This window comes from Trichomycterus rosablanca, chromosome 6 (assembly GCF_030014385.1).
Source record: "Trichomycterus rosablanca isolate fTriRos1 chromosome 6, fTriRos1.hap1, whole genome shotgun sequence".
In the NCBI taxonomy this organism is placed as follows: domain Eukaryota; kingdom Metazoa; phylum Chordata; class Actinopteri; order Siluriformes; family Trichomycteridae; genus Trichomycterus; species Trichomycterus rosablanca.
This window is the reverse complement of record NC_085993.1, coordinates 15,012,554-15,030,324: the sequence shown is the minus strand read 5'-3', so window position 1 is coordinate 15,030,324 and position 17,771 is coordinate 15,012,554. Positions and strand designations below refer to the sequence as shown.

The following is a 17,771-nucleotide window of genomic DNA, read 5'->3' as shown; positions in this document are numbered from 1 at the left end:
CAAAGCCCCCACCTACTTTTACTTTGGTCTTTTACCACTCACAAAACTACTGGGCTTGCTAGGGGGCACCTAATGTCCAGTGGCAGAGCAACGCAAGCAAAGGGCTCTGTGTATCAAGTTAGTTTTACACTGGATGATCGCCTGACGTCCGATACGTCATGTATTTATTTTTCTTGTATTATAGTATTTCTTGTTCTTGGCCAATAAACATCCAGAAATGAATAAAATTGCACAAACTAACTCTGCAGTAACTAACAATTAAATATATTTCAAAAAGTTATTTTGTTCATTTTTAGTTATAGCTATTTCTTAAATGCGAGGTTCATCTGCGATAACAAACTAAAGGAGAGTCTAAAAAGTGCATGAAGCAGAACGCTGAATAAAATGCATTAAATGTTGTAATAGTTACACAGTGACATGTACGATTGGTTATGCCTGTATTACAGAATTGAGTCTTTATGTAAATTTATGTAAATTTAAATATTGTTATGATGACGTCAGAAAACAACATTCTTTTTTCTTAGAATAGCCCTTTTATTTAGGATAAATAGTTCTTGTGTGAATTACAAGGGCAGGGAAAAAGTACGGCAGACACAAAAGTCAGAAAAGGGGAAGCGTCGTCACGTTATTACTACCTTTTGCTCTGTCTTCTCAACACTTGCTTAATTTACACTGAAGCGAATATGAGTTTATGAAGCAAATATACGCATGTCAGCACATACACACGCTTGTGCGTTTATTTCCGGTTGAACTGATAGAAAATGTTGATTACGGAAAATTAAAATACGATCCGTTTTTCATTTTACATTTACATTTTTGGCATTCAGCAGACGCTTTTATCCAAAGCGACTTACATTACAGTTACAGTATATTGTCTGAGCAATTGAGGGTTAAGGGCCTTGCTCAAGGGCCCAACAGCAGCAACCTGGCAGTGGTGGGGCTTAAACCAGCATCCTTCTGATTACTAGTCCAGTACCTTAACCACTAGGCTATGGCTTGCCCCTCTTCTGTTTGTTTGTTATTTGATTTTTGATCTTGAAACAAAAATTAAAAAACGTCTAGTTTTCCCCCGTTGTTCAGTTTTTTTTATTTTTTATTTTTATCTTTTTCCACAGCCAATCGTTGTTCATGCTGCCGCATTTTGCTGGGGTGTGCATTGCCCCCCCAGATTTTCTCACTGCCCCCCCAAGCAAAGTAGTCCAGAACCAGGGCTGAACCCAGCGCTGGTTTGCTAGCAGAATATCACAATTGAATTTTACAGTTATTTTCAGTTGTTAACTTGTGTTAATCTGCCTTCAATGTGCAAGAAAGAAACAACAACAATTCAGTTCACCTTTAACATTTTTATTACGGACAAATGAAACAAAAAAGGCATAGTGACACAAAAATGACCTGGCTGGTAAGGAAAGAATATGCCAGTATCATAAAAGTAAAAAAAAGAAACCAAAAGGCAGTCTTCATCAAACCAAAATAACAAAAAACAAACAAACAAACTGGAAAATTCAAATAATGTAGTTACAAGCAAAAATGATCTCGTTTTGTTCATAAATAGATAGGAAACCTGTTAAACAATTAAATAATTGTTGGGCAACTTGAGAAAAAAAGATAAGTTGGTAACAATTGAAAAGAATTATAATTACTGGCTTTACAAATAAAATAACTACAATTGGCAGGTTTGTACACAAATGAAATGTCTTAAAGGTTCTCTTTTACCAACCAAAATATGCTACAGAAAAAAAGAAATGGCTTGAATAAATGATCAAATGTATTTTTTTTTTTTTTATTCACAAAACTTAAGAATGAGATCAACACAATATAACACCTAGCAAAGCTACTAGAAAACTATAGACCCACTGTAGTTTGAATGTGTGCTGTAATATCTCACACATAGCACATTTCAGTTCACTGCACTGCACTGCTATGGAATCATCAGTCTGACCAAGCAAACACAACAATTTAAGTGCAGATCTTATCTTTTATTTTCATTCTGCTGCTTCAATTCCTGTAAAACCTGACCCCCATTTTCATCCAACTGAAATGTACAACCTGAGATAATAAATAAAGCCAATCGAAATCCTACACGAATTTGGTTCTCAGAACAAGCCTGTTCGGAAAATCTTAAAACACGGAGAATCAGGCTGTCATGTTCCTGTTCCTAGTTCGTTTACACGGCCAGAGCTACAACCAGCGTCCCTCTAATAAAGAGACCTGCCATATCTTTATCTACAAATCCACCAGTGAGTACAGGTCTAATGTGAGATTGTGTTTGTGTGATATCACCTGCACATGCTAGTCAAATTTTCAACACACACGCACACACACACACGCACTCATCCAGTCACATACCAGCACACACTCACATAATACCATTTAAAATACAAATCAATGAATTATAAGTCATATTAAAGAAGAAAAAATATCTGGACTTCATTTTCCCAATTTGATCCCCCAAAAAAGTGATATTTACAATCACACTGTGACAGATCATTAAAGACCCCAGCAGGTCTTTAAAATTACAAAAAGAAGTTGTTAAATGTATTTATCTATTCACGTGTTACTTTTTTACTTTTTTTTTTACTAATATCTCTCAAAATTCACAGAGCATCAGGTGGACCTACAGTAACTTGTCGCTCATCGATGACGTCATTATAAGTATTTCTCTACAGTACAGGACCTGTTATTGGCAAAAAGCATCGTAGCAAGCAAGAAATAAATAAAAACCTAAAATGAGAGCATGAAAGAGGAGAAGAAGAGGAATGTTTTCCTCTATTTTAGTTAAAGCTCATTCGCCCCGAAGGCCAGTTTTTCGGTAGTTTGTTTGTTTGTTTTTTTCCTTTATTATATCTTTTTGTCTTTTTTTTTTTTAATTCAGAGAAAGTATGAGTGCTCTGAATAGTCTCCAGTGGGAGGCCTATACATTTTAAGTGCTTGGCAAAAAATGAGAGGATCACTAGTAGTCTTCAGAACACGCGTACACATCCTTCTAAAAACCAATGAAAAATTACACTGAGGAAAAAAACAGAAGGTGACGGAGGGGGAAAGGGTGGAGAGGTGTAGGATACTCCCTGGTGTTGTCATCTCTTTTTGTTTCTTCTCCATTCACTTCAAGTGAGGTAGAGTTGCTTGTCCCTGCCTATCATGCTGCCACTGCAAAAGCAACACAAACAAAACAAAAAGTATATTAGAAAAGCTAAATACTTGTATAGGATTTTATAGATTAGCAGGTAGACATTGATTTTTTTTGTGAAAAGTCATCTTATTTAAAGACCTAATGTCACAATTTGGGTTCTAGAACTTCCTCCAGATAACATGGAGAACTACATCGATCAGGCATAACATTATGACCACTGACAGGTGAAGTGAATAACACTGATTATCTCTTCATCGCGGCACCTGTTAGTGGGTGGGACATATTAGGCAGCAAGTGAACATTTTATCCTCAAACTTGATGTGTTAGAAGCAGTAGAAATGTGCAAGCGTTAGGATTTAAGCGAGTTTGACAAGGGCCAAATTGTGATGGCTAGAACATCTCCAAAACTGCAGCTCTTGTGGGGTGTTCCCAGTCTGCAGTGGTCAGTATCTATCAAAAGTGGTCCAAGGAAGGAACAGTGGTAAACAGGGTCATGGGTGGCCAAGGCTCATTGATGCACGTGTCGAAGGCTGGCTCGTGTGGTCCGATGTCAGAATACACAGTACATCACAGTTTGTTGCATATGGGGCTGCATAGTCGCAGACCAGTCAGTTAGGAAGGTGGTCATAATGTTATGCCTAATTGGTGTATTTTCAACAGAACTATTCTGGCTCAAAATGAGTCTAGACAAATAATTACACAGACAAACATACTTCACATACAGGAAAGTTCTGAACCAAACAGCAGAAAATAAGACCTGAGAGCCAATCACTGCCACATTAACAAAAACATTATTAAGTTTTAAGATTCTCATGATGCTTTTCCAATGGTCTGGAACAGCACGATACATGAAATATTCTCTAATCAGGACTAACTACGTATCTGTTTTATATCACGTAACAATACCCAGTGCTTTTTGAAAGAAAGGTGGTGACTATTAATGACTGATTCATTGACAATAAAGTGCACAGTGCCATTATGTAGTAATAATGTACCTTAAATAGAAAGCTATTTGGTATTCTAACAATGTATGCAGAGAGCTGAGGGTAACAAGTATTAATACAAATTTTTTTTACTGTGGATAAAGAAAAACTGGTCTAAAACATTTAACATTATTATAGAATTCAATTATGGCTTCTGAAGTAACCAGAAAAGAAACATCTTGGAAAAATAAAACAAACTAAAAAATTAGGCCATATTTAACTGCACCTGTGAAAAATACATGGCATGGGGGGCGCCCAGTTGGCGCAGTGGTAAAAAAACCAGAGCTAGGATTTTGAATACATTGTATCAAATCGGCTACATGATCAAAGATTGGCTGTTGTTCACAGGGTGGGAAAAAACAGAGCAATTACGACCTCTGCTGGCTGATTGATGGCGCCTACGCAGAGTTGTGGAATATTGCTGGTCAGGGTGTGGCTCTCTGTACACAAAGCCGATCCGCATATGAACTCGCCCTGTGCAGGTGAAAAGATGCAGTCGGTACTGCACATGTGTGTGTCACTTGTGAAGCTTCTCAGTCAGCAGTGAAGGGTTGTATCGGTAGGGGTGAAGTTTAACGGTACTTGGGTAATTGGATACAACTAGATTACAAGTACATGGCATAGTGGTCTCTTTCCAAGGTTGGGAAGAAAAGTATGGATGGTCGAATGAAATCCAAGAACAACCAAAGAAAGATTTTCTATGAATTAGAATCTGCTGAAACATGGGTTCTACTGTTTACAATCAGAGCTGCTTAACACTGTCATTGGCTTAGAGGCTAATGCACAAAAAAACCCTGCTCCAAAACTGTCAACCTAGAGTTTGACTAAAGTGTGCTGTTAGATCATATATCATCTAGACAAAGAAAAACAAAAATAGAAGCAGGGCTTTTTCTTTGAATGGCAGCTTCTAAGCCCATGATGATGTGAAGTTTACTTTAGTGTGGGTAGTGTTGCTTATTTTCCAGTGTTTTTATGGACACAGAAAGGTCAGCAGCTACAGTCAATTTTATTTGCTAATATGGAATAAGGCAGTGACAGTTTAACAATATTATAAAACTTTCTACATCAACAAATTAGTAATATTATTTGATTTATGTATATTTGTGACCCTTTTTAAGGAAAAAACAATAAACTTAAATGTTAAATGTTTTTGGACAAAGACGTATTCATTTAAATCTTTTATTTACAGAAAAGGACAGTTTAAGTGTCTTGCAAGTGTATATAAACTTTTGACTTCCACTGTGTATGCTGTTATTTGAAATGCTTAGTACCCTAAATACAGTGGTAAATAAATTCAAAATCTTTGAAACTCAACGCCCTTCATCGAGAAATGTGTATCCTTAAACTCAACCTTTCCCTTAAACTCAACATGTTCAGTTTGTTTTTCAAAAATGTATTTATTTAATTTCAAATTAACAATGAATAGTCATTTTGTTTAGCGCTCGGCTTGAGTGGTGCGGTAAAACGTCGTCAAAGTGTGCATATGATACGAAACTGCATTTGTGTGCAATAACCTCCAGATTCACTCTGAAAGCATCCACATGTATCTGTGTTTATCTGGATTTTCTTCCTGTTTCACTTTTAAACTTGTGTTACAGCTCAGGGCTCTGAGAAATTGTAAGAATCAGCTTTTTATTTCAGTGTTTTTATATTATATTTGTGTTATTTTCAGTGAATACGTGTCAAAAACAACCCCATTATTTTACATAAGCCTAAAATAAATGCAGTTCCATCCATACATCCTTATGGGAAAAAATACCTTGAAACTCAATGCCAGTCCCAGAACCAATTGACGTTGAGTTTCAAGGTACCACTGTACTAGAATTCAGTATGGGCTACTTTCTATTGGAAACAACACATTTGCCATAACAGCTGTAATAATTCTGGAAGGTTCCATGGAATCTATTTTCTTTTTTCTTAAATTTTGTTTTGATTTCTGCAATTTTTCATTTTTTACACTTCATCTGGTTTATAATTATAGCTTTTTTTTTTATTTTTATTTTTTACATCTGATCCTTTTCAATAATAATTTAAATAAAACGACATGCATTTGTACTGTAAATTAGCATTGTGGTTTATTACAGCTTAAGTAGAATTCATAACTATATAGCTAAATGAGGGATAATAAAAGTACCTGCTGCTAATAGCAACATTGTTTTATTGCCTCCATGCTTTACTCCGTTTTTAACTAGAGTATCCCAAATAACTACATGAGTAACACACACACACACACACACACACACACACACACACACACACACACCAAGTGCACAGTGAGATATGGAGATCTGCTTATTTAACACGATAAGTATGCAAAGGTGTAAACAAGAGTATTTGGTTTGGTGCTCAAGACTTAATCTGGACACAAAACAGTGACAAGATTTGAAGATTTCTAAAGCCTAGCATTTATTGAAGAATATTAAATTATGTTTCTTGTTTTTATGTTCTTAAAAATTGCATGTATTAATGTTTTTATTTTTATTTTTATTTATTTATTTTTTTTAATGAAAAATCTTTCTTTCCATTTTAACATAGCCAATTTGTCTTCCGCTGCTGGGGGATCCCTGATTGCAGTCGAGGTGGGTATATTGCTGCTCACATCTCCTCCGACCCACGCGCAGCCCTTAGTGGAACCCCTTTTCACCCATGCATTCTGCACAGGTGCCTCTCTATCTGCTAATCAGGGTCCTTACACAGCGTTTGAAGACCCCACCCACATAGTCCGGGCATCCCGCCCTAGCAGAAACGTGTCTGCTGCAGGTACTTCCAATTATGCTCACTGGATGGCGTCCAGCCAACCAATGGCAATGCCGAGTTTCGAACTCAGAATCTCGGTGCTGGTGTGCTAGCGGAAGTTCCCGCTGTGCCAACTGGGCGCCACAAGAAATCTGCTTTTACATTTCAAATTCATTATTCCGTCCATGTTCTCAAAATAATAATAATAAAAACAAAAAACATGTGGAAGGGTGTGAAGGGATCATAATATAATAGTTTTAATTAAGAAATATAGTGAAAGAGAAATATCACACACCTGCAGTGGTTTCCTCCACACTCCCGATTACAGTACTCACTGTCCCATTCAGGGTTCTGTCCCACTTGGTTCGGAGCTCCAGGAGACTGAGAGCCTCCCACAGTCTTCTGATACTCTGACTGTAAGTGAGAAAAGCCCTAAGAAAACACAGAGAAAAAAAATCCTCATTTATTCTTGCTGGAAAATTAATTCAAACATTCGTTTCTTTTATCGAATTCTTGATAGTGTTGAGCAATTTCCAAACGCTAGAGGGGAGAAGAGTCGGCTAGAGTTTGACATTCAATCTTCCAACTGTAACCTCCTTTCAGCACCTTAAATGTTTTTCCCCTTTAGTGACTTTGCAGAGATGTGCTAAGCAAAGAGAGGCTGTTTCTAAAATCAGTTTCGCTCGGCTTCACACATTGCAGGTCTCTGCTGATTCAGATGACACCTCAATACACACCTTCATCTCGCAAAACAACACAGCAGCCTAAATCGCTTCGACACCTGAATCGCAAAACATCGCACTGCGTTACAACGTCCTCTAATCACGCACCGCTGGAGATCTGCATTTATCCACAGTTTAGCTGGTAGCCGCTGGTGCTCAAGGTTTTAGTTTGTGGAATCAATTAGTGTTGGTGCTACACAGCTTTAGGGTCCTGGTTTCAATCCTTGCTTCGAGTTATTGTCTATATGAAGTCTGGTTTCCTAGCTGTATTGGTTAATTCTTCATACACCAACCAGGTATAACATTATGAGCACTGACAAGTGAATTGAATAACACTGATTATCTCTTCCTCACGGCACCTGTTAGTGGGTGGGATATATTAGGCAGCAAGTGAACATTTTGTCCTCAGAATTGATGTGTTAGAAGCAGGAAAAATGGACGAGCGTAAGGATTTGAGCGAGTTTGACAAGGGCCAAATTGTAATGGCTAGACGACTGGGTCAGAGCATCTCCAAAACTGCACACTGCAAACTTGTGTGGTGTTCCCGATCTGCAGTGGTCAGTATCTATCAAAAATGGTCCAACAAAGGAACAGTGGTAAACCGGCGACAGGGTCATGGGTGACCAAGGCTCATTGATGCATGAGGGGAGCGAAGGCTGGCCCGTGCGGTCCGATCCAACAGACGAGCTACTGTAGCTCAGATTGCTGAAGAAGTTAATGCTGGCTTGATAGAAAGGTATCAGAGTCTATGCCTCGATGGGTCAGGGCTGTTTTGGCAGCAAAAGGGGGACCAACACAATATTAGGAAGGTGGTCATAATGTTATGACTAATTGGTGTATGTTTGAGGGGACTGTATTCAGCATACCTAGGACAGGCTCTGGACCCACTGTGACAATAGTCAGAATAAAGCTGTTACTACAAATGACTAAATAAAAAATAAAAAATTTTGTAATGTATTTTTTAATAACCACTTCATCCTGATTAGAATTATGTCGTTCAACCGGCTATCCTGCGTTACATGATGCTAGTCATTCACAGGTCATCACACATTACACCTACTGGCATGCTTTAAAATGTGAAAGGAACCAGGAGTAAACAGACTATAATAATAACAAACTATAATAAATGTATATAATAAAACAGCAGCTTACGAACCTGCTGGCCTGGAGCCGGGGAGTGGATGGAGGCCTGGAGGCCCATCTGGTGAGAAATGATTGGCTGGGACTGAACCTGCTGCATGCGGATTGGCTGGTTGAGGAGCGAGCCCTGGTGCAGAGAGAGCTGCTGGTGGAGAGGAGGGCTGATTTGAAACGAAGCCGGAGGGGAGGCACTGAGCGCGGGCAGCATGGCAGAGCGAGGCAGCGCATGCCGAGGCGCTCCGGCCGCCGCGTAACTCTGTAGGTCAGACAGAGGGAAAGGGCTGGGGCCCAAGTAAGGAGAGGAGGGCTGAGGGGGCACACTGTACAGCGAGGGGTTAGGGGGCATCATGTGGGATGAGGGCTGACTGGACTGGACACTTTTACTCTCCACTGGGTCGTTGTAGGTCTAAGAGAGGAAGAAAACGGTAAGATTAGAGAGCTGATGAGTTTTACATCACAGAGCACAGAAAAAATATAATAAAACAAGATTAGTATAACAACAGCATTCTGCTTGTTTTGATATTTGACCCTACAGTTCGTGTTTGTACAGCTGTTGGGGTTTGACGTGGGTAGGTCAGCTCTTTTAATTGCATGCACCTTTAAACCCAGTGTGTCAATTAAAACTAAGCAGTGATACAAACAGGTGAAATTAAGCTTCTAAATCTTGGTACACCACAATTCAAGTAAAGTTAAATGCTTACATAAATGGGCATAATATAATAATAATAATTTTGATCCAGGTTGCATAATTAGTAAATATATATATATATAAAAACTGAATTTACTTATTTAATTGAACATATTGAATATAAATATTGAAACAGAGTTTTATGAGTTTAATAGAGTGTTATATGTGTATTTTACTGTCCAAAACACAGCTATAATATATATATAATAATTGAATTGCATGTATTAAAAATATATAATTAAGTATATAATCACCTACATGTACATGAGTAAGCATAGACACAATTTGAGACTCGATCTCAAACAAGTACCATAATTCAATAAATATAATAATATATAATAAATAATAATACAGGGTGAGTCAAAATGATCTGAACACTAATGGATCTACTCCTCTTGAAACGTGTGTTCGGGCTTTAATTGGTACTGTTGCTCACTGGTTTTTGAATGTTAAACATGATGGCAAACAGGTTGAGACTGTCCTGTAAATCATCTTACACATATGAAGTATGTTTTGTGAATAAATGATTCCCGCCAATCAAGTGTTAACATAATTTTGACTCACCCTGTATAATAATACATAAAGTTATTTAGCATGTAAATCAGTCTAGTTAAAATAAAATTTCCCACATGGTTTCCATGTCAACCAGTTCTACCATATAAACTTGGTAAACACAACTAGGCTAGATTTTAGTCAGCCTCTGGAATTAATCCTCACTATCAACATCAAGAAGTTATATTCTTTACAGATACAATACAAAAAGTCCAGAAAAGTCAGTAAAAACTTGTTGTAATACATTAGTGTAGAATATATTACAGATATTCAACTGATCCACAGTCAGAGTCATTATTTCCAAAAGGAGGAAACTTGATGAATTTTACCGTAAGTGGCCAACTGATGTTTTTCCAAAGGCTTAGTGACAACTCATCAGAAAATTACAAAAAAAACCCAACTTTTTTAATTGCAAATCCGCTTATGAAGCTGAAGAAGGCAGGGGCAGTTACCATTTTACAAGGGTGATATGGGTGTTGCATAACCTGATTGCCATTTGTTGTTTATGCTTTAGCTTTTGGCAGTGTTTATGGTTTTTGATGAAAAGCTGGTGCTTTTATTAGCTGCCAGTAACTGGTGTGATGTATGATCAGAGTAATCATGTATATGGAACTATAAAATGGCTGATCGATATGAAACTAGTAGATGAATGAATGAAATGATTAATTGTCAAAACTCCATAAAGAAACAGAAAGAGAAACTGGGTGAGCAGGGCTGTGTGACTGTGTGTTTGAGGGATATCACCTGCTTGTAGAGCTTTCTAAACAAATCCATCTTTAAACTAAACAAAGGGACCTGGAGGGGCTCTAAAAGTCTTTTTTGCAATATTCCTACACCAACTCACGACTAGGTTTACATTAAACCTTAGATAGATGAATGCATTTAGGATGATTTATTTCATTTCATTTCATCCACTTATACATTTTAACCGCGCAAACAAGATTTTGTAGACACGTAAAATGTATTTTTGTTTCATATGTAACCTGAATTTCACAGTTAATCACGCATCTGGAATAAATGCCAAGAATTCATTTCAACACAACAAAGGGTTTGATTTAGAATGCCTGCTTTGACTTGCTTCTCATAATCATGTAACATACATTTATCAAAACAAAACGCGACACAAAAATACATTAAGTTAAAAAATGCGGGCAGGTGCATAGCCAATGCAAGATCTGCATAAAAGCAAGCATCTTCAGGCTCAGCACAATCACTTATCTCTTTCAGCCCAGTTCAAGTGCGCACTCTTCAACCCCTCCAAAGAGATATATAAAAAATAACATCCTTTACGAACAACAGTGATTTTCTCCACAAATATATGATTGGAGCCTTGAAGACTTTAAATGTGCTATGGATTTAGCTGTTATTTCATTTTTCCTTTCTTTTTAGTGCCTGCCGGTTCAGCGAGGCATCAATCAAAACGTCTGCAAGAAACAGATTTTGACGAAATATTTAATTACGTGAGACGAAGGACGAGAAAGGCGTTTAATAGGAGCTGCTGAGGGAGGAGGCTTGATGAATACACCATTCATAGCTTAATCAAGTCTCTTGTTTTGGGCCAAAGAGCTTACAGACAGAAGTATAGAAAATGGGGGAGGGAGAAGAAGTACGAGAGAGAGAGAGGGATAGAGAGAGGGGAAGGGAGGGAGTGTTTAGCATGAAAATGCAATTTGTGTTTTTGAAAAGGAAAACAATGGCTGTAAAATTAGGGGGTATGAAAATGGTGTGTTTTATTATGTAGATGAAAATATGCAATAAAACGATCCATTACGCAGCTCCTGTTGAAACTATGCTGAGATGAATCGCTTTCATAAATTAGGTACTTGCTATCGATCTATGGATTATGCATATTTCAAGCATAAGGAAATGAAATCGGATTGAGTAATATATCAGAAGGTGAATTTTAATGGATTAGATTCTGTCACAGCAATGTATAATGCATACTGTTCCTATAGAAAGAGAATTACTCCTTTATAATTTAAACCGATCATATATAGTGTTATATTATACACCCAAATATACAAATGCACTGGGTTTGGGGTCTAATTTTGCACAGTGCTGCATGCATGCATGCACACACATACACACGCATCTCCCGTGACAGGCCTTCCCCAGAGATTGTCGTAAATTTCTCCATCTAATGTATAATATAGCTCATCCCCCCATCACCAATGACCCGTACATATCAAAGACATGACCTCCTCCTCCTGCCGTTACCTTGGAAACCAGGCTGGCTCGGTACGCTGCCAGGGCCTTCAGGTACTCCTTCTTTGCTGCTTCTGTTTTTCTCTTATACCCCTGAGAGACAGAAAGAAAGAGAGAATGGGAATAGTGATTAGAAAAAACACGTACACACAGTACAAGACTTCACCCACTTAACCTGAGTCAAGGCCACAGTCAGTGTCCTGTTCCTCCGTTTGATCTTTTGTGTCAAACATACACAGGACGGACAAAATCACAGAAACACAACATAAAATTAAGCTTCAGTTTGAGGTCGTAATCACATTTATAATAACAACAGCACACGTGTGTTATACTGGATTGACTTAAACAAGGATGAACAGCATCACCAAGAAAAAGAACATAAATCACAAGTCAGAGGTGTAGACTGGGGCGCCATTGAAATCCCAAGCTCTTAAGTGCTCGAGTTTAAATCTCAGCTGTGCTATCAACCTGGCTGGGTGTCTAACAGGCACAATTTGCTGGGTCTGAGGGAGCAGAGTCGAACATTGCTGCTGCAATTGCAACCTCTACTGGCTGTTCATGGCATGACTGTTTTCTGTAAGACTGACTCTTGCAGATGAAAAAAAGCGGTTGGCAACTGCAAGTGGCAGAATAGGGCACGTGATAGTCTGTGGCTCTCCTTGGTCAGGGCAGGGGTCTGCAGCGGTGGAGGAAGTAACAATCAGGGAAATGGGACAAAAACTAGGAAAATGTGATAACTAACTAACTAACTAACTAACTAACTAAATAAATAAATAAATAAAGCTAAATGCCCCACAAATACAACAAGAACCAAATGAGCACCTCTATGACCCAGTGTCTACAAGATCTGTACACCATTCAGATCATACATCATAGGGCAGCTGTAGCCTAGCGGTTAAGGTACTGGTCCAGTAATTAAAAGGTTGCGGGTTCAAGCCCCACCACTGCCAGGTTGCCACTGTTGGGCCCTTAAGTAGGCTTTGGATTTGTTCGTTTATTAGGATTTTAACATCATGTTTTACACTTCGGTTACATTCATGACAGGAACGGTAGTTACTCATTACACAAGATTCATCAGTTCACAAGGTTATATCAAACACAGTCATGGACAATTTAGTGTCTCCAATTCACCTCACTTGCATGTCTTTGGACTGTGGGAGGAAACCGGAGCACCCGGAGGAAACCCACGCAGACACGGGGAGAACATGCAAACTCCACACAGAAAGGACCCAGACCGCCCCACCTGGGGATCAAACCCAGGACCTTCTTTCTGTGAGGCGACAGTGCTACCCACTTAGCCACCGTGCCGCCCAAGTCGCTTTGGATAAAAGTGTCTGCAAAATGCTGAAAATGTAACTGTAATAATTCGCCTCACATAACTGAAATGTATACCAGAAATGTCATCTGGACAACAAAATCAAACTAAATGTCCCAACATTTCTGAAAATAGGGTTTCTACAAACAGCCAATTAGATTTATAATTTCAAACTGCAGAAAGCTGTATGATGTCATTTAACATTGTGTCACTACCTTAAAAAATGATCTTAATGACTGCAGCTTGTGACTAACATAAATTGAGCTACTTTGACTGCACCCATTAGACTGAATAAACAGTTTTATGGTTTTACAGGAATCTAGAGTACAAATCTCAGAAAGTGGATTCTTAATGTTCAAACGTTTAAAATTTTACTTCAAGCCATTTTACAGCTAATTTAGGTTCCAGGATAATTTGGACTAAAATGTACTTTAGTACAAGGTACATAAAAAAATAAGTCTGCTGGGTTTTATATATATAAAAATCCATTTATACAATGATGTGTTACTACCCCTAAGGCACAGTAAATACTTTTACAACATACAGAACGAAGAAAAAAAAAAATATATATACACCGATCAGCCATACCATTAAAACCACCTCCTTGTTTCTACACACACTGTCCATTTTATCAGCTCCACTTACCATATAGAAGCACTTTGAAGTTCTACAATTACTGACTGTAGTTCATCTGTTTCTCTACATACTTTATAACCTGCTTTCACCCTGTTCTTCAATTGTCAGGACCCCCACAGGACCACCACAGAGTAGGTATTATTTGGGTGGTGGATCATTCTCAGCACTGCAGTGACACTGACATGGTGGTGGTGTGTTAGTGTGTGTTGTGCTGGTATGAGTGGATCAGACACAGCAGCACTGCTGGAGTTTTTAAATACCATGTCCACTCACTGTCCACTCTATTAGACACTCCTACCTAGTTGGTCGACCTTGTAGATGTAAAGTCAGAGACGATCGCTCATCTATTGCTGCTGTTTGAGTTGGTCATCTTCTAGACCTTCATCAGTGGTCACAGAATGCTGCCCATGGGGCTGGATATTTTTGGTTGGTGGACTATTCTCAGTCCAGCAGGGACAGTGAGGTGTTTAAAAACTCCAGCAGTGCTGCTGTGTCTGTTCCACTCATACCAGCACAACACACACTAACACACCACCACCATGTCAGTGTCACTGCAGTGCTGAGAATGACCCACCACCCAAATAATACCTGCTCTGTAGTGGTCCTGGAAGAGTCCTGACCATTGAAGAACAGCATGAAAGGGGGCTAACAAAGCATGCAGGTCTTCAGGTTGACAGCCCAAAGCTCTACCCACCAGGCTACCACTGTCCCATACATGTGCCTTGTGCATATCGCCTAAACTTTTGACCACAACCCATCCATCCCTTGTATTCTCCAGTATGTTTAAATCCAGTCACAAAAATGTCACACCCACCCCCCTAACCCCCCTAACCCCCCAATGTCTAAGATTAATCCCTGAAACTTCATCATGGAAATGTAATTTTATGAACTGGATATTTCCTAAAATACTGGGTCAAGACAATGTAAAAAGAAATGGTTTTTGGGGTTTCAGCATTTCTGTTGGAGAGTTCATTAAGCAGGCCCATCGTTCTATCAGAGTGGGTGTCACATCAAAGAAACAGTACAAAGAGAGAGAAAGAGAGAAAGCGAAAGAGAAGAAAAAGACAGCCGGGTTTAACACGAAAGGCAATCTACAGCAATGGAATGAAGCCACTGAGAAATGGTAAGATTGGAATGTAGGCTAATGTAATGGCATGTCAATCATTTTCTCCATTCGTGAACAAAAAAAAAATCTATTCGCTGTGAAATTGAGGGAGACGACAGAATGGCTAAAGCTGATGGGAGAAAACATGTTAGAATGTGGTGAAAAACTGATGTCACATTGTATTGAGGGGAGAGAGCACTGAGAGGAGAGCACTGCTTTAACTGATGAGAAAAACAACATTAAAGTGGTGAATGTGTCTATGGTGCTTAAACTGATGAGGAAAAATAATACAACAGTGCTAGTGCTGTATTTCTCTGGGGAGCTTGTTACAGTGGTGCACGAAGGAGAAACATCATTTAAACATTTATATATGGCTGGGCAGAGCTCTGATTGCTATTCTGTGTATGTTTACCACTGGTTTTAATAGTATGCATGCTTAAAAATATAAGCAAATGTTACAGACACTAATGAACACAACACAACAGAAATTGCACTCACTACATCCCTAATTTACTAATATATTCAATAAATCGTACTAATTTATATATCCAGGTTGATTTTGATTTTGTCAGTGAATATATTATGAGCTGTTTACCAATGGCACAAATTACAAGATGCAGAGATCGTAATAAAGCACATTATAAGCATCCTCAAGACAAACACATGCACACACACATCAAAACATCTGTTTAATCTGATTAAACAGAAGATTCAAAGACCTAAACGTAGCTGGCTGCGAATACTGAGGTGATCGTTTTTTTACATTTCCGATCGCACTATCTTGCCCCATCTGAAACAATGTCAAACAAATGACAAAAGATCCTCAACGTTAATAAGATTATTAAATCTTAAGCATAGATAATGCAGGCTTTACGTCTGAGCCCTTGCATCGCTAACAGTTAAATATTGAACGAAGTTGTGTGGCTTTCGTAATAATGAACTCTCAAGGAGCTCCCGGCAGCTCAGATTTCAAATTAATTTAACCCGAGCTAATGAGTGGGTCTAACGACAGTGACTCTTAAATAAATTAACACGCCTAAGGATTTCTAATTATTCCAAAGTGAGCGGATTCATTAGCAATTGAAGCCGTCAGAGGGGGGGAGAGAGCAGGTCCCAGTGAATTAGAACTAACGAACGTGGGCCTGCTGCTGGCGTGAACAAGCGCCGCGTTGCCTTCTTAATCCTGACATGGCAGGTGGCCCCCCAGCAGAATTAGCTGGTAATTGTACCTTAATGAAATGTTCTTGTTTGATAACCGGTTAATTATGGAAGACAATAACTTGCGGAACCTCCTGACACGATGAACGGGGCGCGTACCCTCGGGGGGAGAGAATTAAAGAGCGAGCGAGAAGGGTTTGATTAGTGCTCAGACTGTATAAAGGGAGGATTCAGATTCAAGGGATGTCATTGAGGAAATAAGAAAATCTCTCTGTTTTATCGTTCACACGCTCATTTCTTTTCTCTCTCTTTGACCGAGACTACTTTGAACTGTTTCAACTAAATCCCATTCTGCACCTCAATCGTAATATTTCTTAATCTCATAACCTCAGCCTTGCTGTGAGAAACTCTGAACACCTCGTTACTGTAGAACCGCACAATAAAGTGATGACAGACGGTTCTGCATTGTTAGCCGTCGCTGTAGAATACCATATATCTTCTTAGAATTGCTGGAAATTAATGAGGCTGGCTGCAAAGCGCAGAACATTAAATCCCATGGGAATTAATATAAAAAGGCAGGGTTATTAAACTTCTGTACCATAGCAGAAAACATCTAAAACATGCCAGCAAAGACTCAAGGACAACACATCAAGCAGCAAAACAAACATGAAAACTAAGAAAGATGAAAAGCAAACCTTCATTTGAATATCTGGGTTTGTTTTGCCACTGTGTTCAATGTACGACAAGTTTACTTTATGTTCTTTTGAATGCTGTAGGCCAGCAGTTCTCAACCTTTTTGATCTTAGACCCCCTTGGTTAAAAAAAATACATTTGGGACCCCTTGATACGGGTTATGATATTATTCTCACGTGTTCAATCAAGATTTTGTGTTCTTGTTCATGGGAAATTCGATAAACACAAGATTAAGGTATAATTAGGGTATAAATCGGATTTAGATTAAGAAAGTGGGTTTACTTCAGGTGAACTGATGGTAGAAGCTTCGTCATCTGGGTCTGCGTCAGAGGAATTTGCAGCCACAACTGAATCTAGGTCATTCGTTGAACTTTTGAGGTGGGAAATATTTGTCCAAAGACTCAATGTATGTTATGACATCACAATAGCCTGATTATTTTAACGACATCTTCTGTTGTTTAACCTCGAGGTTAAAGACTGCACGTCGAGACTGCTGTGCCAACAATGCTGCTCCTGCTAGATGTGACGGAAACCTGGCTTGTTTGCACCAAAAATGTCAAGAACTCACTATGGACTTTATCACAGACAAATAATGAAGAACTCCAATTATTTTTACTAGTTATAACTTTTAGTTCAATTTAATTTTGTGTATGTATGATTTGTGTAAATTCTATTTATTCAAATTATCCTCCAGGCCACCCAAGGAGG

General features: G+C 38.7%; 1 protein-coding gene across 4 annotated transcripts in view; it reads right to left on the bottom strand.

Moving 5' to 3' along the window:
• Positions 1-1,336: 1,336 nt before the first annotated feature.
• tox2 (TOX high mobility group box family member 2) overlaps positions 1,337-17,771 on the bottom strand; it is a 213,897-nt gene continuing 197,462 nt past the window's right edge. For all 4 annotated transcript variants that reach the window (XM_062997478.1, XM_062997482.1, XM_062997479.1 and 1 more), the window contains 4 exons: positions 12,169-12,249; positions 8,728-9,117; positions 7,145-7,281; positions 1,337-3,147 (listed from right to left, as the gene is read on the bottom strand). In XM_062997478.1, the coding sequence (XP_062853548.1) occupies positions 3,105-3,147; positions 7,145-7,281; positions 8,728-9,117; positions 12,169-12,249 (651 nt within the window). In that variant the 3' untranslated portion in view covers positions 1,337-3,104. The remainder of the gene's footprint in view (positions 3,148-7,144; positions 7,282-8,727; positions 9,118-12,168; positions 12,250-17,771) is intronic.